The sequence below is a fragment of the Lotus japonicus genome, chromosome 5, assembly GCF_012489685.1.
Source record: "Lotus japonicus ecotype B-129 chromosome 5, LjGifu_v1.2".
NCBI lineage: Eukaryota > Viridiplantae > Streptophyta > Magnoliopsida > Fabales > Fabaceae > Lotus > Lotus japonicus.
The window spans coordinates 18812419-18838231 of NC_080045.1; the positions used below are offsets into that span (position 1 = coordinate 18812419).

Below are 25813 nucleotides of genomic sequence, written 5' to 3' on the forward strand. Positions count from 1 at the left end.
AATTTTATGTGCTTTCGTACCTACCGATAACGATCATAGTGGAAAAAATGAAAATAAAGAAGTCCATAAAATATAGGAATCCAGAGTGACGTGGAGCATATATTCATAGGACAAAAGGAGCAAATAGTACGTACAGAGGAGAGACGTGGAAAGATACGCATCTAGCGGTTAGCAAACCTAAAGGAAGAAAGGGACAATAAGGGCATTACTTGATAAATTAGCTTATAAAAAAATTGAAAAAAATATTAATTAATACTCTTTTGAAATTCCAAGTGGACATATTTATAATAATTTTTTTTCTCTAAGTGGATAGTTAATAAGAAATAACAGTAATCTGAATTATTTACAAAAGTGAAGGAGATAATATGGTACTTGCACATTCATATCTCTAAATTTTCTCTTCATTTTCTCGCTTATTTCACTCAATCCAAAAAAAACTAGATAATTACTTCAATTTTCGCTTACATTCTTGACATTTAAAATTTTTCCACTCATTTTTATCTAAGTCTCCAAACATAGCATAAGAGTCAAAACAAAGAAACACTTGACCCATGGAAAAAGCCCAACTGAAGGAATAAAACTATAAAGGTGTTTGTTGTGGTACCTTACTTCAGGTCAAGGTATGGTACGCCAAATGAGTTAGAACAGTAATAAAGATTCATGTATCACATGGATCAACAATTGTATTTTTCCAATAATGTACTTTAAGATTAATGGCATCGATTAGATACGTGTTCAGCCTCTTTCTTTATCGAAATCATGTAGCTCAGACCCAATGTTAGGGTCGAGATTCACTGCAATCTCTGCAAGGTCGTGGTGGACGCCAACAAAGGTCGCCGGGGGACAACATGAGTTACCCGGTGAACGAGAGTACTATTGGACTAGAATTATAACATTGAAAATTATAATTTCAATCACGTGTCATTAATCTATTAAATCACCTAATGTGGGTATCACACCCAAAAAATAATACGGGTACCAGAGAATTCACCAACTATAAAAAAGGGATCAGCAGTAATGGAGAAAAACTTGTAATTGCATAGTGTTATGAATATTTGGATGCCCATCAGAGTTAGGAGTCCATGGGCCAGACCCACATGTATACTTGTTCAACACTCTAAACCTAATAGTATAAATACAAGGGAGTCTGCACCTAGCAGAGCATCTCCATCACACTATTTCTCTATCTCTTGTTCCTCTCTTCTCCTATCTTGCTTACTCTTTATTCATAACACGTTATCAGCACGATAGTCTCTCCATAAAATTCTCAATTCCTAAGTGAAAGAGTAAGTACCAATTCCAGAGTAAGTACCACATCCATGTGGAAGGTTATAATTTGTTTTTATTTTCTCTCTTCTTTCTTCTTCTTCGAATCAAATTTTTTTTTCTTTTCTATTGATTCATAACTATGAGTCTAAAAGTACCAATTTTTGCATGAATTCTGAAGATTCATAGCCTTACAGTCCAGAAGTACTGTAATTGAATTATTATGCATGAATTAGGAAGATTCATAGCCTTACAGTCCAGAAGTACTGTAATTGAATTATTATGCAAGATTCATAGCCTTACAGTCCAGAAGTACTGTAATTGAATTATTATGCATGAATCAGGAAGATTCATAGCCTTACAGTCCAGAAGTACTGTAATTGAATTATTATGCATGAATCAGGAAGATTCATAGCCTTACAGTCCAGAAGTACTGTAATTGAATTATTATGTATGAATCAGGAAGATTCATAGCCTTACAGTCCAGAAGCACTGTAATTGAATTATTTTGCATGAATTAGCCTTACAGTCCAGAAGCACTGTAATTGAATTATTTTAAAAGAATCATGAAGATTCATAGCCTACAATCCAGAAACATTGAAGTTGAATTATTTTGAATGAATCATGAAGATTCATAACCTACGAGTTTAGAAGTACCGTAGTTGATTTTTACAATACATCGTAACCTACGAGTCTGGAAGTACCGTAGTAGAATTTTTAAAATATGAATCATGAAGATTTGTATCCTACGAATCCATAAGAATTGTATTGAGATATATTCTCTTTGAGCTATGAGTCTAGAAGTACCATAGCATGAATATACAAAGAGTTCTTGGAGAACTAGAAATTTATATGAATATTAAATCACAAAAAGATTCAATCGATTTATTGGATACATTTGAGAGAAATTACTTTATGATTTAGTTGACTTGATCATTCTTCATTCCTTCCTTGATGTGAATGAAATATTATTGAATCTTGCCACCTGAAGTGGAAGAGACAAAAAAAAAAGGTCATGAGATATATCATAATGGAAAGAGATCAAGAAAAGATTCATAAAATACACTATATTATTAAATTGATCTCTTTATTGAATTTACTACTTTTCATATGATTTGTTACATAAATTCTCTTCTGATAATTGATTTGTGAAATATTATCTTCTAATTAAATTTATTTTAGATCACGGGTGTATTTTTATTGGTGTCAATATCAGTTTTTTTTATCTCCATGAAATTTTTATACTTATATAATCATACATTTAATTTTTGTTATAATCAGTTTAAATTCAATTCAAATTATATATATATATTTAAAAGAGATATGATCATGATGAGTTTATTTTTATCTTCAATAAATTGGATACGGTTCCTAAATAAATAAATAAAATTTACATGAGTTGTGCTTTTTCCAGTCTTTTCATTATAATAACTGATTAATTTTTTTAGTAAAAATGTAGAACATTGCAAAGCTTGATTTATGGCTAGATAATATGGGAAGAGTCAATCTAATATCAATTGATTTTGGGACTCTTAATAAAATTAGAATTTAAAGTTTTTTAATATGTGTAAATATTTATGAGATCATGAACAGAGTATTCTAGGAATAAATCTATGGGTTTGTGATAAAATTATTTTAGTTATTTATAAAAAAAAAATTATTTACATATATTTGGACTTCCTTCTTGTATCATAAAGGAATGGTTAAACAAACTTAGCCTTTTGAAATAAACAAAAGAAGAAGACTCTATAGTCTTTTGTCAATATTTATATTGTAGTTCCTGAAGAACTATATCGTTGTCATTATAAATGATCAAGTTGATTGAAAGACATGTGTCTATCATGTAAGCTACAGAAGTAGCTATATTAAGAAATGATTGAGATATTTCCTGAGAAGTGAATATTTCAACAAACATGGCAAAAGTTGTGATCATTTAGATCAACGCATGGTCAAATGTCCCTGAAGGACATCCAATGGCATATATGGTATTGTTTCATGAAATGAAACTTTTGTGGTGGCTCTCTAGAAGAAGCCTATGAAATTTCAAAGCAATATCTTAAAATGGATCACGGACACTCTTGAAAAGATCTATTGATCAATAATCTTATATTTTCTTTTGAAGAAACAACCCCAGATGCGGTTGCAATCCTAAAAATGGTATTTGAATTAATGGTTGATGTGACCATGATAATGACTCCTCATATCGAAAGTCTTCTTGACACAATGTGGTGGTCAGACAACATGTCCTATTGACACGGTGATGAAGCGAATTGCAGTGCAATTGCTAATAGTTTGTTGAGGGGGAGCATAATAATATGGTTGTGACTCACACTTAGGGGGAGAATGTTGAGAATTGAAGTGTGAGTTAGAGTCTCACATTGGCGCATGATCTCATGCTTTCTGCTCCCTTTATCTTCCCCTAAATTGGTATCAAAGTATAGAAAGATAAGGAGCAATATAAAAACTGTTGTTAGATATTGCTTGGATCGGTAGTAATCCAGACATGTAAATATGTCAAACCTATTGCGTTTTCCATGCGATGGATATGAGTTAAAGGAAATTATGAGATGTAATACTCATCTTGTGACACAATTGTCATGTACACATATTCCTTATTAATTTGAAAGTCTTGAAGGACTTTATTTACATCTAATTGATGTAACGATAAACTATGGGTTGAAAATATCAAAATCCTTGAAGGATTTAAAATGCCAGAAAATTTTACTTCAAACATTGAAGTATTATTTTGAATGATAAAGTTCTATATATGGAACAAATTGAATGTGATTGGCATGCATGGCCGGTTAGACCATTCCGAGTCTTATGATGCGAAAGTATATGAATTCATATGAGTACCCATCGAAGAACCTAAAGATTCTTCAATATAATGAATTCTTATATCTTGTTCTCATTACCAATTAATAATTGGTAAAATATATGGGTTTGAATCCCGCATACTCTTGAGTATATTAGATGCGATACATGTGCACGTATTCACTCTTTTTACGGGTCATTTAAGTATTTCATAAATTTATCGATGCATCGACTAAATGACCAAATATATGTCATCAACTCTCAATATTGATAGAGTGAAAATTCCAACCTTGATCAAGTTGGTAAATGACATGATTTTGAATATCTAGTTGCACATGTTCGTATTCAAATTATCTAGCTGATTTGTTTAATTAAATGCCTCATATTTATAGCTAGACAATTACATATGAGAACAAATATCCTTATTTATGGACATGTGATATTGCAATTAGCAGCATTGACACGCATCAAGCCAACAATTCATTAGAATTCTCCCCATTGCAATTGGTTCATGGTCAGGAACCTAATATCTCTCATCTAAGAATTTTCAATGTGCGTTATATATTTTGAATCGCTCCACCACAACGCACTAAGGTGGGACCACAAGGAAAGCTGAGATTATGTAATCAATTTGAGCCAGAACTGATATATATTTTATATCTTACTTGTTGTTTCTCAGCATTGGGGGGAGAGGAAATTAAGCAGCTCTGAAAATTTGTAAAGAATGCATATGTATACTCGCACTATGAACCAGAAGTTCAAAAGATGCATTCTCTGACCTAAAAGGAATTATTAAATTCCTTATATGCTGCAAATACCCTTCTCTAACTTGATATCCCAGTTGGAAAATTTGTCATTATTATTAGGTTAAGGCATGCCTAAAACTTGGTTCAAAAATATATATCCTAGAGAAGGATGATGGTTTTGTTGAGGAGGCAAACTATCTTGAAAAGTGTAGAGACTACAAAAATGTTTATTCCTCCTGAAGATTTTCAGGTACCTGTAATTATTTATTTAAGAGATCTCATATGATTATTTATCTACAAGTTAACACAAGGAACCAAGAACATGAAGAATTGTCGACATGATGAAGTAGCGCTCAATATTAGAAATATGTGCGAGAATCTTGACCCCGAAAATGAATGGGTGTGATTGGCCATAAATAGAAAGAAGCAACTCATTTGCTGAATTTAAGGGTCTTTGGACCTCATATCTATACCCTAAAGGTATAAAGACGATAAGGCTTAAAGAGTCTTTGTAGTAAAGTGAAATAATGTTGTCATATTTAAGACAAACAAGTGACAATCGTGGTGTATACTTGGAGTTACAACTTATTGGTATGGCTCACTTGAGATTGATATCTCTATAAAACTCCTTGAAGATTGTAAGATGCCTAAAGCACACAATTCATGTTCTCAACAATGAACAAATTACTAGATTGAGGCAATCTAGATGATTATTTTCTTAAGGACGGTCACAAAATGACCCAACAAACTCATGCATATTTATGATGAGATATGAGATTGTTTATGTCATAATTAATGTTTATGACAATGATTTATTGAGACTCTAGAAGAGCTCACAAAAGCTGTAGATTTGCTAAAGAAAGAATTTGAGATAAAAGAGTTGAGAATGAAACTTTTGTCTAGCCTTATCAATTGAGTATCTAAAGGATGAGGTATTTATGTACCAAAGGACTTATATTGCAAAGGTACTAAAAGGATTCTATATGGACAAATCATGTCCACTGTGTACTCTATTGATTTTAAGGTCATTAAAGGTAAATAAAGATCATTTTAGACCTTGAGAAAAGAATGAAGAATTACTTGATCCTGAAGTACCATATCTTAGTGCTATCAAAGCATTATTGTATCTTGCTAGTCATACTCGACTTGATATATCATTTGCTATTAACTTATTAGCAAGATATAGTTCTTCACCTACACAAAGACATTGGAATGGAAAACAAGTGTTTCGTTATCTTAAAGGCACATTAGATATGAGTTTATTTTTTTTCTCTTTATGTCCAAGCTTAATCTAATTGGTTATGCAGATGCTGGATATTTGTCTAAATATCTCAAACAGGTTACTTGTTTACATGTCGAGGAAAAATCATTTCATGGAGATCTGTGAAACAAACTATGATAGCCACCTCAGCTAACCCTGCAGGAATATTAGCATTACATGAGGCAAGACGAGAATATGTTTGGGTGAGATTCGTGATTCAATGCGTACTTGATATTGGTGATTTGTCCTCTAGAAAGATGCCGCCAACAACTATATATGAAGATAATACTACATGCACTGCTCAATCAAAAGAAGGATACGTCAAGGGAGATGAGACAAAGCAAATATCACCGAAGCTCTTTTTCACTCATGATCTACAAAAGAATTGTGACATAGACATCCAACAAGTTCGTTCAAGAGATAATTTGGAAAACTTATTTACGAAGGCTCTTCCAACTACAACATTTGAAAAGCTTGTGCAGAATATGAGAGTTCGTCGACTCAAAGATCTCAATTAAAATGCATTGTACTCTTTTTTCCTTAACCATGTTTTTTCCCATTGGGTTTTTCATGGTAGGGTTTTTAATGAGGCAATGTACAAAGACGAACTATAGAATGATGTGCTCTTTTTCCTTCACTAGGTTTTTATCCCACACTGGGTTTTTCCTAGTAAGGTTTTAATGAGACACATTCTTAAGGGATGGTCATCCAAGGGGGAGTGTTATGAATATTTGGATGCCCATCAGAGTTAGGAGTCCATGGGCCAGACCCACATGTATACTTGTTCAACACTTTAAACCTAATAGTATAAATACAAGGGAGTCTGCACCTAGCAGAGCATCTCCATCACACTATTTCTCTATCTCTTGTTTCTCTCTTCTCCTATCTTGCTTACTCTTTATTCATAACACATAGGACCATTGTAAATTCTAATAGTGATTAAAGGTTTGAAAATCTAGAAATTTGTGATGTAAAATGACTAAAAACAAAACATGTAATATTGAGAGGATGTTAAACAAAACAAAAAAAATTCAGGAACAAAAAGTTATTTAAGCCAATTTCATATAATTTTGTGATATGTAATATTTTTTCAAACATTCTTTTGATTTTGAGGTTTCATTTGAAGACGCGTTTGCATATCAGTCAAGTTTATTGAATTTGAATCAAATATCGTGGGCTAGTTTGTACATCTTATTTCCGTTAATACTAGTGGCCAAATTAGACGAGAGGACAAACTTGCAATGACTTTTGTTAAATTAAGATGCACAAACCATACAAAAGGGGTACAAAATTGTTATAAAAGAGAGAGGAAAGTGATTAATTAAGGATAGGTTACAAAATGGGATTGGAGTTGATGGTGTGTAACGAAAATTGATTCATTAGCCAATTCTCTGACGCTATAATTCAACTCTTAAAAGGAAAAAAACAAATAACAAATTGATAACATAATTGGCTAAATTTAGTGGAGCTCTCGTGGGAATTTGTGTGGTGGATACTCCGTTTAGAACGATTATTGCTTCTATTTCTGAAGCTGTTTAATTGATTAAATTGGTTATAAATAAATATGGATCTAGACTAGTCTAGGGGAGGAAATAAGCAAGGCGGCCCAACAGGGGCTGGTGGCTTGGCTTGTCAGATACTTGGTCTAGCTTGGCTTGTTTATTAAAAAGGTCGGGCTTAGACTTTTTAAAAGGCTTAATTAACTAAAAAGGTCAGACTCAAGTTATCATAAAAGCCTATTTGGCTTGATAGGCCGGCTTGTTTCTCTATTATTTGTATTAATATTATCAATAAATATAATATACTATTTTGATTTTTTTTAAAACTGATGTTTATTTACCTTTGTATAAAACATGAAAACCATAAGTCTCAAACCTAGATTAGAAACGTTTCACACTTATACAAGTTTTTTTATTTGAAAAGGAAATACAATGATATATAAAAAGACCTATTAGCCCGTCGACCTATTGGCCTTCCTTACATGAATTTTTTTGTTAAATAGGCTTTTAAGTAGGCTTGTAGGCCAAGTCAGGACTTATAAAAGGCCAGGCCAAGCTTTAAAATTCGACTTGTGACAGGCCACAAGCCAAGCTCGGGCCACAAAAACAGAATACAAGCCAGGCTTGGGCCTCGCAAAGCCTGGCCCAAGCCTGGCTTGGCTTGACTTATTTCCACCCCTACTAGTCATGTAAGTCAGCTCTCGTGAGAAATTAATGTAACGATCTCCTAACTAAACAATTATTTGAGGAAGACACTATGTTACTCTATGCGGTTTCCGATAATAAATAACCTCACATAACTCTGAGTGATTGCTATTGAGAGATTAATAACAAAGTAAGTCAAATTAACTAAGTGGATAACTAAAATAGATGATAAAAGACTTAAACGGCTGAAAATAACGACAGGAAGCGGATATAAAGTGCAAGAATGAAAAAGGAGTGAAAGCTTAAAAAAACAAATTAAATTGCTGAAAAGGTAAAGAGCAGGAAAGTAAAGGAAAGCAAATACGAGAAATTGATATAATTGTATTGATTGTTGGATTATGTGTCTTACAAATGTCCATCTCTCTATATTTAAAATCAGCTAACTATGTCAGTTGATGAATACTTAGCCACCAACCTAAGTTCTCCTTCTTGCAAGTGCAAGTAAATTGTGGGTGCTAATGCTTTATCTCTCCTAGTCAGCTTGGAAGCTTTGATCAAGTTGTTCTTTCTAACTTCGCATGGTTCACTTAAGGGAATTTGCTTTTCCTATTATTAAGGAACTGAATGCATAACTATTTCGCACGTGAGAACACTCTAGGTGTCCTCATAATATCTTCTTTCTTTCTGCCCAAGTCTTTGAATTTGTCCACAAATTCTATCCAGATACATACCCTCTTTTACTTAGTCGTTTCATCATGTTACACCAATAGATAGCCTGCCTTCTTCAACTACTTTTCTAACACCTAGTTTCTATGTCATGACTTGTCTACCCCTTCAACTGCCCAAAGTAACCGTTATGATTTTTAGATGCCAACTAAAATATTTTGAATCAAATAAAGTTTTAATATTGAATTGCAAAGACTTAAAAAAAATTAACTTTTTTTATTATGTTGAATATTTAATATAAATATACATACATATATATAAACTTGAAATCTTACATGATTTAATTTTATTAATTTAGCATAATTTATTATTTGATATATTACATAATATTAAAACTATAATTAATTTTATTGATTTAATCATGTTAAATAGTAAATTTTAGTGATCGGTTCAACGGTTCAACCAATAGATAGTTGGTTCAGGTGCTAGATTTTCTTTTTAACTAAGTCTAATATTCGAGTAATAATGTCCCCGACTCGAACATGATTGTCTTTAATAGAAAAAATATTTACGCTAAGTCTTCAGACCACTACCAAAGACACCGACCCAGAAAATAAAAGGGTGGTGTTGGTGTCATCTCAACTCAGCTACAACACATATAGTTGGGAAATCCATCTGTCATCTTCTATCGTCAAGCTTGGGGCTTGCTTGCTCCTCTCCATTGTTGTCCTCTGACTTGAGATGATGGTTCTTTGTTGTCCTTTGACTTTGAGAAAACAAAAGGGTGGTGTGGGTAACATCTTAACTTAGCTTCAGTGTATAGTTGGGTAATCCATCTGTCATTTTGTATCATCGAGCTTGGGGCCTGCTTGCTCCTCTCCATTGTTGTCCTCTGACTTTGATATGATGGTCCTTTGTTGTCCTCTCCGTAGTTGAGTTGGTAGTTCTCCGACGTTGAGTTGGGGGTGTGTGCTGACTACTGCAAAGGCACTTTGGTGCCCAAGTTAGAGATAATTTTGGCAGGGTAGCTTTTAGGTAAATTGTGTGTACATGGAAAATAATGTCACTTATTAATTTATAGTCCAACGCACTTATCTGTCATAGTTGTGTAGTAATAAATCCAAGCAAGGATCCAACATCTACATCTATAGATCTTGCTTCAAAGTGTCTTGGATCTACCCAGCTAAGCTTGAAGGAAATCACCAAAAAGAGAAGGAAAAGACAAAGAGAGAAGAAGAATTGAACAAGGATGGGCCACAAATATTCTAGGATGAAGTTTTGATAAGACTATTCCTTTGGAAGTATATATCTTTAGGGTGTTAGAGGATAAATTTTATATCATTCTAAGGTAGTATCCATTGAAAGTTCTCTATTGTGAAGTATGTTTCAGGTCGTGAATTCAAATCAAATCATCCTCGGTTTGAGTTGGCCTGACTATGGGCTACGCCTAATGATGTTCCAACTAATTAACGATGGATCAAACTGTAAGATAGGAAGAATATGGAAATAATTTGGTACCTTTCTCATTGATAGTCATTCAATATATATACAAAAATGAATAGGTTAAAGTCAAACTAATGCCTAATATGACTAGCATGATTACAGCATAATTACAGGAAGAATAGTCATAACATTCCTATTCTATCACACCCCCGCAGTCGAAGCGGGAGGTTCGCCAACGCTGAGACTGGATCGAAAATCATCAAAGAGAACTCGAGGGAGACCTTTGGTGAAGATGTCCGCAATCTGGTGACGAGAGGGAACATGAAGAACACGCGCCTGACCACGGGCGACCTTCTCTCGAACAAAGTGAATGTCCATCTCAATATGTTTAGTGCGCTGATGCTGGACTGGATTACCGGATAGGTAGATAGCACTGACATTGTCACAGTACACCAAAGTAGCCTGAGAAAGAGGGAAGTGAAGCTCCAAAAGCAGGTTACGTAGCCAACACGATTCAGAAACCACATTAGCAACGCCCCGGTACTCAGCCTCAGCACTGGACCGGGAAAGAGTGGGTTGTCTCTTGGATGACCAGGAGATGAGGTTGTTGTCACCCAGAAACACACAGTAGCCAGAAGTAGACCGACGTGTGTCGGGACATCCACCCCAATCAGCATCGGTGTAGGAAATAAGCTTCTCGATAGGAGAAGGATAAAGATGCAATCCAAACTGTAAGGTGCCCTGAACATAACGCAGGATGCGCTTCAGTGCAAGCATATGCTCTGTGCGGGGGGCATGCATGTGAAGGCAAACCTGCTGAACGGCATAAGAGATGTCTGGACGAGTGAATGTGAGATACTGCAAGGCACCAGCAAGACTCCGATATAAAGTAGGATCATCACACGGAGTACCAGCAGAAGTACTGAGTTTCTGCTTGGTATCAACTGGAGTGGCAGAAGGATGGCACGAGGCCATACCAGCTCGAGCAATGATGTCACGGGCATAGGTACTCTGACTGAGAAAAAGTCCACCTGCATGTCTGGTGACGGCAATTCCCAGAAAATAGCTCAACGGTCCCAGATCCTTCATAGCAAACTCGGAGGCGAGAAGAGCCATGAGAGATTTGCGAAGGTCATGAGAGGAGCTGATGAGGATGATATCATCAACATAAAACAGGAGGTAAGCCATGTCAGAGCCTCGTTTGTAAATGAAAAGGGAGTGATCAGAGGTGCTGTGCTGAAAACCAATGGTGGAGACATAGTCTGCAAAACGCTGGTACCATGCCCGAGGCGCTTGCTTCAACCCGTAAAGAGATTTCCGCAAGCGGCATACATAGTCAGGATGATTGGGGTCACGGAAACCCAAGGGCTGATGCATGTAGACCGTCTCATGCAGATCACCATGGAGGAAGGCATTCTGAACATCTAACTGGTGAATGGGCCAAGACCTGGAAAGGGCAATGGTGAGAACTGTGCGAATGGTCGCCGGTTTCACCACAGGACTGAAAGTCTCATCACAATCCACACCTGCAATCTGTGACCTGCCATCACCTACAAGACGAGCTTTGTAACGCTCAAAACAACCATTAGCTTTCGTCTTATGACGAAAAATCCACATGCAGCGAATAATATTGACATCACAAGGTCGAGGAACCAAATCCCAAGTATTATTTCTAATTAGAGCATCAAATTCAGACTGCATGGCGGATTTCCAATTAGGGTCTGAAAGAGCTAGCTTAGGATTTTTGGGAAGAGGTGAGATGGTGGGATCATCAATGGTAACAGAAAGGTTAAAGAGCTTTCTGGGTTTGTAGATACCACGCATACTGCGAGTGGCCATGGTGCGAATAGGAGGGGCAGGCTGAGGTGGGGATTGAGGTGTAGAAGATGAGGGGGAGGAATCTGAAGTAGAGGATGAGGAGGCCGTGGATGTGGGTGGTGGAGCCGTGGCTGAAGGGGCTACAGGTGTAGGCTGAAGGTCTGGGGAAGGAGTTTGATTAGTCCAACGGTGGATAACAGAGGGATGAATATCATCCGAGAGCCACTCATAGGTAGAGGAAGGTGTGGGAGTCAGGTTAGCAAAGGGAAACTGAGTCTCATCAAAGATGACATGTCGGGAAATAATGACCTTTCTGTGCGACAAATCAAAACACTTGTAACCTCTGTGATGAAGGGGGTACCCTAAGAAGACACACGGGGTGGAACGCGGTTGTAATTTGTTAATGGTAGTGGATGAAACCAATGGATAACAAAGACAACCAAAGACGCGAAGATGTGTGTAAGATGGGTCACGACGATACAGAAGTTGAGTGGGAGAGAGATTGGACAGATTTTTGCGAGGAATAATGTTGAGTAGATAGGTAGCCATTTGAAGAGCATGATGCCAAAAGGACGGAGGAACAGACGCATGAGCGAGAAGAGTGCGAATCATGTTGTTAATAGTGCGTATTTTGCGTTCTGCCTTGCCATTTTGAGATGATGTATGTGGGCAGGAGAAACGGAAAATAAGACCACTAGCAGCACAATAATCATGAAAAGATTTGTTATCAAATTCCCGCCCATTATCACATTGAAGACATTTTATAGTTTGGGAAAAATGCGTGCGGATTTGATTTGACAGAGAGGTGAACATTTCAAAAACCTGAGATTTATTACTTAAAGGAAACGTCCACAAGAAATCCGTGAAATCATCCAAGAATAAAACATAAAATCGATGACCAGCAGACGATAAAACAGGAGAAGTCCATAGATCACTGTGTAAAATGTCAAAAGGCATCACAGTAACATTATTAGAAGAAACAAATGGCAACCTAACATGTTTGCCAAACACACAAGACTCACAAACCGGACTTTAGTTCAAAAGCTCATAACTAATGAACTTATTACTACGTAGATACCGCAAGGCAGAAGAACTGGGATGACCAAGACGACTGTGCCAGAGACTCTGAGCTATACCAGCAAATGGAAAAGACGGAGTGACTGGGTATAGGTCGCCAGGACTATTACATCTCATGAGTGGAATCCCCGTCTGAAAATCAATAACCGAAAAACCATATGGGTCAAAACAAACAGAGACATTGTTATCAGTAGTGAGTTGTCGCACAGAAATTAAGTTTTTAACAATTTGTGGTGTGTGCAAGACATGGGAAAGGGACAAAGGCTTGGTTTTATAAGAGGTAGGTAGGGTGGTGTGGCCAGAACCCTGAATTGGAATACCCTGTCCGCTACCAACATACAGTTTCTGATTAAGATGACTCAAATTAGAATAAGACGTGAGATTACCTGGTGATGCTGCTACATGAGATGATGCTCCAGTGTCCATGTACCAGGTGCTATCTGGAGGAGCAAGCGTCATGGTGTGCATGGCAGTGGCAAGATCAGTGGGCACGGAGGAGGCCGAAGCAGCATAAGCCTGAGGACGCGGGCCCAGAATGCCAGGTTGCCGAGGAGGAGCAGGAGGACGAGTCCACTGAGAAGTAGGATATGGGCACGGAGGCATGGCCCATGGAGGTGGAGCCCATCCCCAATGCTGGTAGGGGAAGTACTGTTGCTGAGGAGGCATCGGAGGAGAGGAGCCCTGAGAGGTGCCACTGCGGGATCCTCCACCGTTTCCACGATTCCCACCACGACCCTTAGAGTTGTGGGATCGTGAATGGTTGGAGGTCCGGCGATCAGAACTCTGAGAAGAGGCATCCGAAGAACGCGGCTGAGTAGCAACATAGGCAGCATGAGACTCAGGGGGTTTCATCTTAGCCATACTGGCTTCCTCTAAGGTGAGCATGGAGCGAGCCTGATGAAAGGAGGGGAGCGGATTGCTCTGACGGATCAAAGTAGCAATACCCCTGTATGCATCGGTGAGGCCGGAGATGAGCTGCAGAACCAGACGGTGATTGTTCACAGGAGCACCAACATCACGAAGCTGGTCAGAAAGCGTCTTCAGACGCTGGCAGTAGGCAGCGACGGTCGGGAATGCCTCCATGCGAACAGTAGAGAACTCCTGCTCGAGGGTGACTGCACGAGCGTTCTGATTGTCCTGAAACAGATCCGCTAGATGCGTCCAAGCAGTGAAGGCAGTGGAGCCAGGCTCCATGATAGTAGTCATCAGGTCAACAGAGATGGTGGAATAAATCCACTGAAGGACCGTAGCATCCAAAGTGGCCCACTGCTCATAGGCAGGATCAGTCACCGGTGGAGGTGGTTTGTCCGCAGTAGGGACAATGTGATGCAAAACTCTGTGAGAACGAGCATGAATGCGGAACAGCTCCGCCCAGGTGCCATAGCGGTCAGTCTCCACGTCAAGAATAATAGGAATGTTATTCCTAATATTCGAAACGGTCAGGGCCGGGTGAAAATCGGATTTGGCCGGCGGGGCCGGAGGAGGAGCTGCGGAGGCAACCACCGGAGGAGTGGAGGAAGCATCGATGGAAGTGGAATCAGCCATGAGAATCAGCAGAAAAAATTAATAAGATTTTTTTTTTTTTTTAACTGCTGGTGGCTGAACCGGACGGTCTGGCCAAACCGGGCTGAGCGAACCGGTTCGGTCTGGTTCGCTGGAAACAGATCCGGGTCGGGTCGTGATGGGTGTTTGGACCCGGGTTTGCGTTCAAGTGAAACGCAGATCGGGGTGTGTGTGCTGGCGGCGCGAGAGGCTAGCAACCAGGGGCGGCGGCGACTGCGGGCAAGGGTGGCGGTCGTCGGTGCGAGGGGCAGTGGCGGCGCGGCGGTAGGAGGCGGCGGCGCTGGTATCCTGCGAGAGAGGAACAACTCGCGAAGAGGACGACGACGCTGGGAACTTGCAGAGACAGCGGCGACGGAGAAGGAAGGAGGGAGAAAACGCGAAGGCAGTGGGCCGGTCGCGTGGAGAAGGGAGGAATTGGGAGGTGCGGCGGAGGTAGTGGGCCAAGCGCGCGCGAGGGAAGAATGAGGGTGAGAGGCACAGCGGCGGCGGTGGTGCTTGGAGAGGAAAGCACAGTGGCGGCTAGTGCAGAGGACAGCGGCGGCGGTGCGGAGAGCACGGCGACGGCTGCAGCGGAAGAATTAGGGTAGGATCTTTAGGAAGCTGATACCATGTAAGATAGGAAGAATATGGAAATAATTTGGTACCTTTCTCATTGATAGTCATTCAATATATATACAAAAATGAATAGGTTAAAGTCAAACTAATGCCTAATATGACTAGCATGATTACAGCATAATTACAGGAAGAATAGTCATAACATTCCTATTCTATCACAAACCACAAAGGCCCAATATGACTTCAATTTATTACAAATCGAAATGAAGAAAATAAAATGCATTTTATCCCCAATAAGTATAATTGGTTCGAAACTTCAAGTTGCTGAAGTTAATAACTCTTTGCTGAATTGTTGTACAGATGAAAAATTAATCACAGGATGATGGACATGTTTCATTTGCTACCTAAATATTTATCTTTTCCTGGTCGATTTTCACAAGTATTAAATCCATAAATCATTGACCACACGGGCCCAAATTGGGAATCTGCATCCTCCGTGGTGGTCCCAAATCACTTGAGGGTACTGTAGTGTAGAGTGCTGTTGAGGGTCATCATCTATCATCAGCATCACGAACTTCTTTTTTGGTAAAACCTTCATCATCCTTGCAATGAAAACGAACAGTTCGATATCTCTTTCAAAGTTAGTTTAACCCAAAAAAATTAAAAGGCTGGTCGCAATTATAACACCCACATTTCCAAGAAAAAAATATCGTTTTCCATACTAGCCACCTGCCACCTTACTCCCAACCACATAGCAATGCAAACCTACTAGCACTGCCCCTAACTTCGGGGTTTTCTTTTTTCAAATACTCCCTCCCTCTAGTTCAAAATATATGTTGATTAAAGATATGGAATTGAAGTCCATTAATTAATTAATGTATAGTTAGTCTGAAATCCTCTTATTTAAAGTTTAGATGTATTCCCATCGCTTTGGAAAGACTATTATTTACGATTATGACACAAAGAGTAAGATGATAATTATTGATAGTACAACAATATTACTAAAACACCTTTGTTTAATTTTACTAATAACATGTACAACTATTAAATTCTACCTTAGATAAAGAAGAATGTAGGTAGTAGAGAAGAATTGTGGTTGGTTAATATGAAAGGTGATAAGTGAGAGGAAATTTATTAAATGAGAGTATAAATGAAAAAAGTTAGAAACAAATGCAACAAATGCATTGATTTTTTTTTTTTTTTTTGATTCATCGGAAAACTAACAAAACTAAGAAACTACAAGCAAGAAAACGAGTCCCTCAAGATGAAAGGTTCAACTTCCACCGGGGGTCTCTCAAGAATGTGTAAACCACTAGAACTAGCTGTCCCATCTATATGCGCCAAACAATCGGCTGCCATATTACAATCCCTGGGAATCCATTGCACATGCACCTTCCACTGTTGTCTTAGTAAAGAGGCTATCTCACCTAACATAGGGAAAAAAACTGTGGCTAGCTGTGTTGGTTAGCTCTGTCAGAACCTCCTTGCAATCCATTTCTGCAATGATGTCTCCGTATCCCTGTGCCCAAGCTATGTGAAGACCATCTCGAAGAGCTCTAACCTCGGCCAGGAATGCGTTGTCCCCTATATCCAAAGACACAAAGCCGCGAACCCAAACTCCATCTGGGCCACGGAAAAGTCCACCTCCCCCCACCTGATTGCTACCTTGCTTCCAACTTCCATCCGTATTCAGTTTTATACTCCCTTGTAAAGGAGGTTTCCATACTGACCTGATGTAATTATGTCCCTGTGCATCATCCTCTGCAGAAAATGCTCTTAAGAAAGCATCGTGGTCGAAAGCTATTTTACGCCATGCCTCGTCTATGCTCCATCTCTCCTCCTCAAAAACCCCATTGTTCCTCCATTTCCATAAACCCCATAGACTTGCCACAAACAAAATGCTATTGCTCCCACATGCCTGCTCCTTCACCCACTGGTTGAGGTTGTCAGTCAGAAAGTTGCGCCAGCGTAAGGCTCCCACCCGAAGCCAAATTTCACGAGCGTGAGGACAGTCGCGAAGACAGTGTAATTCATCCTCCATTTGTATAGAGCAGCGAGGACAATTAGGTGAGTTTGTCATCTTGCACTTGAAACGGTTAGCATTGACTTGCAGCGAATTATGCAATATAAGCCAGATGAAGAATTTTACTCTTTCCGGAACCTTAATTTTCCAGACCCACTTCCAAGACTCCGGCTGCACATCTTCCTCCCCTGCCTTACAGAGCCATGAATACGCGTCACGTACAGAGTAGCATCCTGTGGCACTTTCCTTCCAGGTCCACGCAAATGCATTGATTTCTAAAACAACACTTTTTGGAAAAATTGGAGAGTGGCTAAAATAACAATCTTTCCGAAAAGAAAAGAGTATTGAAGGAAGAAAATGATGGTTATGTTAAGTAAATTGTGAGAATTGTGATAGGTAGAAATATGAGGTAATTAGTGAGCGATGTGATATTAAATGAGGGTAAATATGAAGAAAAAAAAAGAGATCGAATGCTTTTGATTTTTAAAACATGTATTTTAAAAAATAGAGCAAAATTAAAATGACATATTTTGAAACAGAGTGAGTAAAATTTGGAAAATACTCATTATACATTTTCAAAAATTGTAATGCGATTAAAAGAAATTGAGAAAAAAAATATATTTATATATAATAAGATGAAAAATACAGAGATTGATAAATGTATAAGATGGATAAGAAAATATATTGTTAAAACGAAGAGTGATGTTTCATAGATCCTTGCGTCGCAGAATATACAACTGGTCACATAAGAGTTCATGAGGTTTTGAAACAATCACGAAACTATTAAAACATGTGAAAATGCATTTTTACCAATGGTGGAGGAGGAGGAGGAAGAGGAGGATAATTCACTGATGTTGAAGGTTCAGCTCTACACTCTCATATATCCAATGACCTCAACCGCAAGAGCAAAAGTGAGATAAAGAATAGTAAGACAAAACTCATTCAACGAAGACATTCAGGCCTATGCTATACGGAAGATCGGCCTTGATAAAGAGCATTCAACTCAATCCATCAAAATGATCAAGTCTATTCTAGGAAAGGATTGAGAGAAACCAAACGTTTATTAGCTCAATCCAATAAAACTTGAGATGAGTTGATTCTATATTTTTATTGTATATCTGTATACATCTTATAAGTCTGTATGAATAGCACTCTCGCCTGCAATCAATTCATATCAATGTGGCTGAAGAAGCATGAAAAAGAATATTTGTTGAGCCTGAAGAGGCTTGGTAAAGAATACTCAACAATGTTTTGAGATGTGAGAGAAAGAATACTCAACATGCCTGGAGAGATAAGATAAAGAATATTTCATATGCCTGGAGAGGTAGAAGAAAGAATACTTGTTATGCCCGGAGAGGCAGTGGTAACATAATACTCCACGTGCTTGAAGAGACAGGAGAAATAATACTTCTTGCATGTAGAGGCAATGGTTCAAAGAATACTCAACAATACATAGAGAGAGACAAGATAACAAATACTCCATGTGAGTAAAGAGACACGTACAATAATACTTGTAAGGAGAAGTCCTTAATACTTAATAGTGAAAATCTCGACAGTTGCCAAGGACTGAACGTTTCAAAAGTTAATGTATCTCTTAAATATTTTAAATTATTATTTCACCTCATCAATATTTTAAAATTCTAAAACGATGAATTCTTAACATTATGGTAAGAAATTGATACAAATAGATAGGTACTGAATAATTGGGTGCCCCCTAATATGCACCACTTTAAAAGTGGTGCAAAATTACCCCAGTCAATCTTTAAAAGTGGTGCATATTAGGGGGACCCGAATAATTGAGCTCAATCTTTTTTATTGTAGAATGTAATAAATTTTGTTCAAATATTTTGCAATTATAGTTATTAACTTGGCTAAAAAGCATTTTTGGCCCCTGATGTTTCAAGTTTGTGCAAATTCTGCCCCTACTCTATTTTTGTCGATGTTTCTACCTCTCATGTTTTCAAACAGTGCATCGTCTACCCCTCATGTTTTCAAACAGTGCACCGTCTACCCCTGACGGAGGGGTAGACGGTGCACTGTTTGAAAACATGAGGGGTAGAAACATCAACAAAAATAGATGGGCAGAATTTGCACAAACTTGAAACATCAGGGGCCAAAAATGCTTTTTAGCCTATTAACTTTTCTAACAAAATTAAATCTCATTTATGAATAAACATATAAAGTCAAATTTAAATTTATTAACAATATTGTAGATTTATGAGTCTAATAATTAATGATGTCAAATGACAGTGGAAATCAAACTTAAATTCTTATTTCTTATAATTAGACTATTACGAAGATTAAAAATAAAGTCTACGGTTTGATATTATAAATACCCAAGAAACCATATTATACAACTAACAATTTCTTACACGTAATTATTTTCTCTATTGTTCTTTATTTCTTTGTTTTCAAAACCGAACCATATAAAGGGTATTATCTTAAAGAGGTGTCACTTTTTAATTTTGAAAATAAATTACTGTATATGATTCATACCCTTTATTAGAATATAATATAAAGTTATTGATATGGTCCTAACCCAACAACTTAAGATTTTGAGATAAGTGGTTGCTTGACACGGTATCAGAGCCTCTATGGCCGAGAGGTCTAGAGTTCAACCCTTGCTTCCCTCACTTTGTAATTAAAAATGAAATTTAATTAAGCACATGATAGACAAACCTGTGCATTTATCCACGCTTCAAGCCCAAAAAGCTCTTGCGTGAGGGTGCGTATTAGAATATAATATAAAATCATTGATGTGGCCCTATATGGCACCCTTCATATTCCAATTCGTGTATGACACGAATTCAATACTAATACTATATTATATTGGAGAATGTAAGGAGTAAAAATGCCACAAAATATCACACCTACAAAATTTCATATTTCTTTAAAATTCCAAGAATTATTCCATTAGATGTCAAGCACAATTAATTTAGTATTATTTATTTCTAATTTTGAAAATTCAAATTATGTGAAGTAACAATTATAATGTCATCAAATGATTGTTCAAGTGGTAATAGTTTTTTTTGGTACAGTTCAAGTGATAATAGTTTGGGAGATATAGGTTGGAAGGGAAAAATATAGGGATCAAGCTTGGAAGGAAAATTTAAATGATTTCCAAAGTAAAAAAAAAAAATTCAATTATAATATTATTAACTCCTTTTCAATTTCTCAACCGTGTATTGCTGGAGTTTTAATACTAATTTTTCACTGAGTTGTCCAACTTACCCGAAGTTAAATAGTCCATTTAGGAAGATTAATAATTTCAATTAGATAATATAAGTAAATTAGTGAATACAATTCCTAACATGAGTAAATTAGTGAATATGTTAATCACATTTGTCCATAAAAATTATTTACTATTTAAGGCAAGTTAGACACGTGTAATTGAAAAAAATGGTTTTCTACTTTTGTGCGTGAATTTTTTGCTTAAAAACCTCGAATTCCCATTTCACCCTTTCATTTGGATTGTTTAAACAGAGCCCAAGTCCAAAACCAACCACCGCACACTACAAAGCAAGAACCAACGCAACGGCGGCGCGTTAGGTTTCATCCCAAATCCCAATGATGGGTCTGAACAAGCTCGCCACCGCGATCACGGTGATCACCGCCGTCACTATCGCAGCCCTCATCGCCGAGATCGCCTACGTGCTGTGGCAGCGCCGTCGTCGGTTCCGTCCGCCGGCGCGCGTGGAGCCTCAGGAAGCTACTCCTCCGTGCTCGTCGTCCCCTTCTTCGCCGGCGCAGACAGAGACTGATCTAGACCTTGAGCTGGAGAAATGGCAGTCCCTACACGGCCCCTCGAGAGCGCTGTTCACGATCAAGGAGGAAGAGCGAGAGGGCGTCGAGTCGGAAACCGGCTCCTCCGTCGAGTGCAGCGCGGTGGTGGTGATGAAAGACATGGCGGTGGTCAGCGCGTCGTTGATTGAGACAATGGCGGTGGAGGATCCTCATGAAGTGACGGTGGCGATTGGTGGGTTGGTTATCGAAACGACGCCGTTTTCTACTCCGTGCGCTTCCCCTGCTTTCTTCACACCGGACGCTTCGCCGAGTCGTGAGACGAGTCAGGGTTACGATAGAAGCAATGCTGGCTGAGTCAGAACGTTCAGACTCGTTCATGCTTAAACAAGTTGATTAGCCAAGTAAATATGATTATGATATGAGTTTGATTTTTTATTAATTTCTGGTACTAATTTTAGAGCGTTAAGATTGTATTAGATTGAGATTTTAATTGTGTGTGTGTGGTTCTTGACTATGGAAGTGGAAGCAGAACGAAGAGCGAGTCACAGGGAAGGGTAAAGTTTGTGCGAAAAATAGGAAAACTGGAAAAGTGCTTATTCGTACTACTATGGAAAAGTGCTTATTAGTGCAGTGCGTTTGGATTGTGGGGTTTATCATTGCTCTTCATTCTTTTCTCTACAAATTCATAGAATCATAGTACGAGACACAGACAACAAAAATTTATTATTGAATTAAATGCGGGTTTGCGTTTTACTTTTTCACATTTATTTTGGGATTTTGACTTTTGATCATTGCACACAATTTTTTTTTTTCTTTTTTTTTTTTTTGCTAAAATGCACTTTTAGCCCTTGACGTTTTAAGTTTGTGTAAATTCTGCCCCTACTCTATTTTTGTTGATGTTTCTACCCCTCATGTTTTCAAACAGTGCTCCGTCTACCCCTCCGTCAGTCAGACGTTAAAAAACTAACGGAATGAACTGATTTGGAAAAATTGGGCATGGGAGATTCAAACTCAAGACCTGTAAGTTGCAAAACATGCATTTAACCAGTTTAGTTACATACATAATTTATATATACATCAAGCAAATTTAAATTATATCATTTCCTTGATCATCATCAACTTCAAATACTTCTCTTCATCTCTCCAATCCACTCTCCAATCCACTCAGGAACCTCTCCTGAGAAAGCCTGACTAACGGAGGGGTAGACGGTGCAATGCTTGAAAACATGAGGGTAGAAACGTTGACAAAAATAGAGTAAGGGCAGAATTTGTAAAAATTTGAAACATCAGGGGCCAAAAATGCTTTTAAACCTTTTTTTTTTCTTTTCATTTTTACTCATTTTCTTTTTTATAATATCTCATTTATCATATATTTTATTTTTCTCAAATATGATAGTGGTGTCAGTATGAAGATAAACATATTTTTGTTACTTTCTGGTTCTTATTTATTGCCTTTGTTCTTACATATAGGTCATTTGTAATTAATTCTTTTTATTGCCATTCCTCTTTTTTTTTTTTTTTTGAAAATAGAAAGATATATATTACTCAATCCGGTCCTATTTATAAGCAACAAAAAAAAAATTCACATAGTTTAAGAAATGTAGTAAAACTATAAAAAATGCATTAAATTTGTCTTGAATCAAAATAAACTTCCAAAATTACCCTTTGTTGTTCGTGTTGGAAAGTGGTAAAGAGAGAATAATTAATGAGACACATTCTACAAGTTAGAATTAATAAGGGCATCATTGGAAAAAAATAATTAATATAACTCAAACTTTCATTTGGTTATTATAAAAATGATCAAGATTTTTCTTCTCTTTCATACTTAAAAATATGACCGGAGGGAGTATAATAGGAGAAATAGTCTTGGGAACAAACTCTCCCAAAAGGGAGAATAAAACATAAACCAATGACAAAGCTAAGATAACTAAAAGAAATAAAGGACTACAATAGCAACATAACAGTAGCTAGAAAAACAACACAAGCAAAAATAAAAGCACAACCAAATCAAGCAGCAACATCAACACCTATAAACCGATAATGCCACACAGTGCCAGGGTCCAATTCAGATTGCAATGTCACAAGGTCAATCCCTCACCACCAAAGTATCTCCAAACCCCTCGACAATTGCAAAGGCAACCACTATTCTATGAAAAGCCACGGGATGCTTAAAGTTGGAGGCAGAAAACACAGCTAACAGTGCCGAGAGACTGAGGATACAAAACCAGAAGTTAAAGTATTACCATAAGAGATAGTATTGGACAACCTCTTCACGGATTACCTTTGAAAAAATGCCCAAATAGCATTAGACCTATCACAACCTGTTTTTGCAAAATGGTCAGCTTTGTTGTTAGCTTCGCGAAAAATGTGGTTGATCCCCAAACACTCCACCTCCTCCATAAGTCTATCAATCTGCACTAATTCTTGCAAGAGTTTCTAAGGTCTGTTGTTCTGGGAAGAGACCCACCCCACAGCAAGAGAGGAATCGGATTCTATCACCAAACGGCGAATTTGGAACTCACGACAAAACAGTAACGCTTGGAGGATCGCCTTTACCTCCGCTTCATACGCCCAACAAACACCCACCTTCATTGAGAACACCCCACAAACTTGCCTTGAAGAATTTCTCAGGATTCCTCCCACTCCACTCAAACCCGGATTCTCTCTTGAGGATCCATCAACATTGAACTTCAAGCACCCCACGTTTGGAGGAATCCAAGTAGTAAAGCGAATCTTGGCCGATCCTCTCTTTAAGTTGATAGAATCAAAATTTTGCAGGAAATCCATTAGTGTATACAACCATTCTTTCCACCACGCTTTGATCCACCATGATATCCTAGATATGTGCATATCCCATACGCCTTCCGTTGGAGTTACTAGATATCCCATCAATTCCTAGATATTTACTATTCTTATTTAGTTTTTTATAAATTTCTCGGTGGAAGTTAATACATGAAATCTTAACATTTGTTCATAGTAAATATGAAGAATTGAAGATAAATTAAATAGGATGATAATTCTTAAATATTAGAAAGTGACTTATATTTAGGAACAATTTATTTTTATAAAAAGTCATGTATAATAAGGTACAGATGAAGTATGCGACAATTTACATTATGAATGACATTAATACAGTTTTAGTTTTAAAAAAAGTTTAAATAATCTTCGACATTAACTTGCTCTTCATTCTTTCTCTTTGCAAATTCAAAGTACGAGAGAGACATCAATAATTTATTATTATTATTATTAAGTTAAATGCGAGCTTATGTTTTTCTTTTTCACATTTATTTTGGGGTTTTGGCCACCGTTCATAGCGCTTTATCTTTTTCATCTCATTCCTATTTATTTTTTCTCATTATATATCTCTCTTCCTCTTTTTTTTTTTTTTTGAAAGTGAACTGAAATATTATTAAGGGCTAACCAGCCTAGAAGCGATTACATCCAAATCAACCAAACCAGAAACGACATCAGGAACCTCTTTCACCCATACACAATCCGCATAAGTGGAAGCGTTCTTAGCCAGAAAGTCTGCAACTGAATTACTAGAACGTCTAACAAATGACAAAGAAAAGACATCAAAATATGAAACTAAAGAACGACAATCACTAACAATGGTGTCCAAGTAAGATCTCCCCACAGTTCTGTTCTGCCACCACTGATATAACTGGAGACAATCTGTCTCTAGACAAACACGCCGGAAACCAAGCTCCATCACCAATCGCAAAGTCCACCTAAAACCGCTCGCTTCTGTCAAGAGGGATGGGAGAACTGGGATCGGGTGAGAGGTCGCCGCAACCATAATCTCACCAAGGTGGTTGCGAGCAACCATCCCCAACCCCGCCCCCTTGCCATCCACGAAAGAAGCATCAACATTTAGCTTAATCACCCTTTCATGTGGCCTCCCCCACACCGCCTTTGTCCCACCCCGCTCCTCACGCACCACCGGAGAAGCTGGAGCCAACATCCCCACGGCACGATCAATAACATCTCCAACCACCAACTGTCCATTCCGAAAGAGCACCCTATTCCTCACATCCCAAATGTTGTACACCAACGTCTGGGACCACTCCACCACCTCTGGTTCCTGCTGCTGGAGAATAGTTTGCCACAACTCCTGGAAAGATGGAAAATTTTCAACTCTAAGGGAGAGAGGAGACGCATACCAAATAGCCATGGCCGCCGGGCATCTCAAAAAGATATGATCAATGGTCTCTCGCTCGTGTCCGCAAAGGGAGCAGCCCGGGTCCGTGTCCACATGACGACGAAATAGCTGATCACAAACCGGAAGAAATCCTCGAATAGCTCGCCAAGTGGTCTCCTTGCACCGTGGTAAAACGTTGGTTGCCCAGCATTTTCGCCATAGCTTGGGCTGCATCGTCGATCTCGCTATGGAAGAGGACGAAGCCACCTCCAAGGCTAACAAGCCGTACACATAATTATAACATGTCTTAGAGGAATACTGTCCCGTCGTGGTGTGAGGCCATGCGAGCACATCATCACCACCTTGCACCCCCAATGGAAGAGCTAGAATATGAGCTGTTGTTGTTGGGTGGAAAATTTCCTCCACCACGTCCCTCTTCCACCTGTTTGGGCCCTTCTACATCAAATCTAAAACCATGACAATGCCAAGAGTATCCACCACATTGCAACGGTAAGTGAGTGGCACACCATTTATCCGTCCATGCATGGACCT

The 25813-nt window shown here is 38.1% G+C and overlaps 3 protein-coding genes across 3 annotated transcripts; 1 reads left to right on the plus strand and 2 right to left on the minus strand.

The window, feature by feature from the left end:
• Positions 1-13062: 13062 nt before the first annotated feature.
• LOC130721339 (uncharacterized) lies at positions 13063-15511 on the minus strand. Its single transcript, XM_057572117.1, has 2 exons — positions 13622-15511; positions 13063-13367 (listed from the first exon to the last, which is right to left on the minus strand). The coding sequence occupies exons 1-2, from the start codon at positions 14778-14780 to the stop codon at positions 13342-13344; spliced, it is 1185 nt and encodes a 394-aa protein (XP_057428100.1). The 5' UTR covers positions 14781-15511; the 3' UTR covers positions 13063-13341.
• Positions 15512-20846: 5335 nt separating this feature from the next.
• Positions 20847-22372, plus strand: LOC130718088 (uncharacterized). The gene has a single exon (XM_057568554.1). It carries the CDS (start codon positions 20944-20946, stop codon positions 21472-21474), a length of 531 nt encoding a protein of 176 aa, XP_057424537.1. The 5' UTR covers positions 20847-20943; the 3' UTR covers positions 21475-22372.
• A 2157-nt stretch (positions 22373-24529) lies between these two features.
• LOC130719238 (uncharacterized) lies at positions 24530-25294 on the minus strand. Its single transcript, XM_057569869.1, has one exon. The coding sequence runs from the start codon at positions 25292-25294 to the stop codon at positions 24530-24532; it is 765 nt and encodes a 254-aa protein (XP_057425852.1).
• Between the last annotated feature and the right edge of the window lie 519 nt (positions 25295-25813).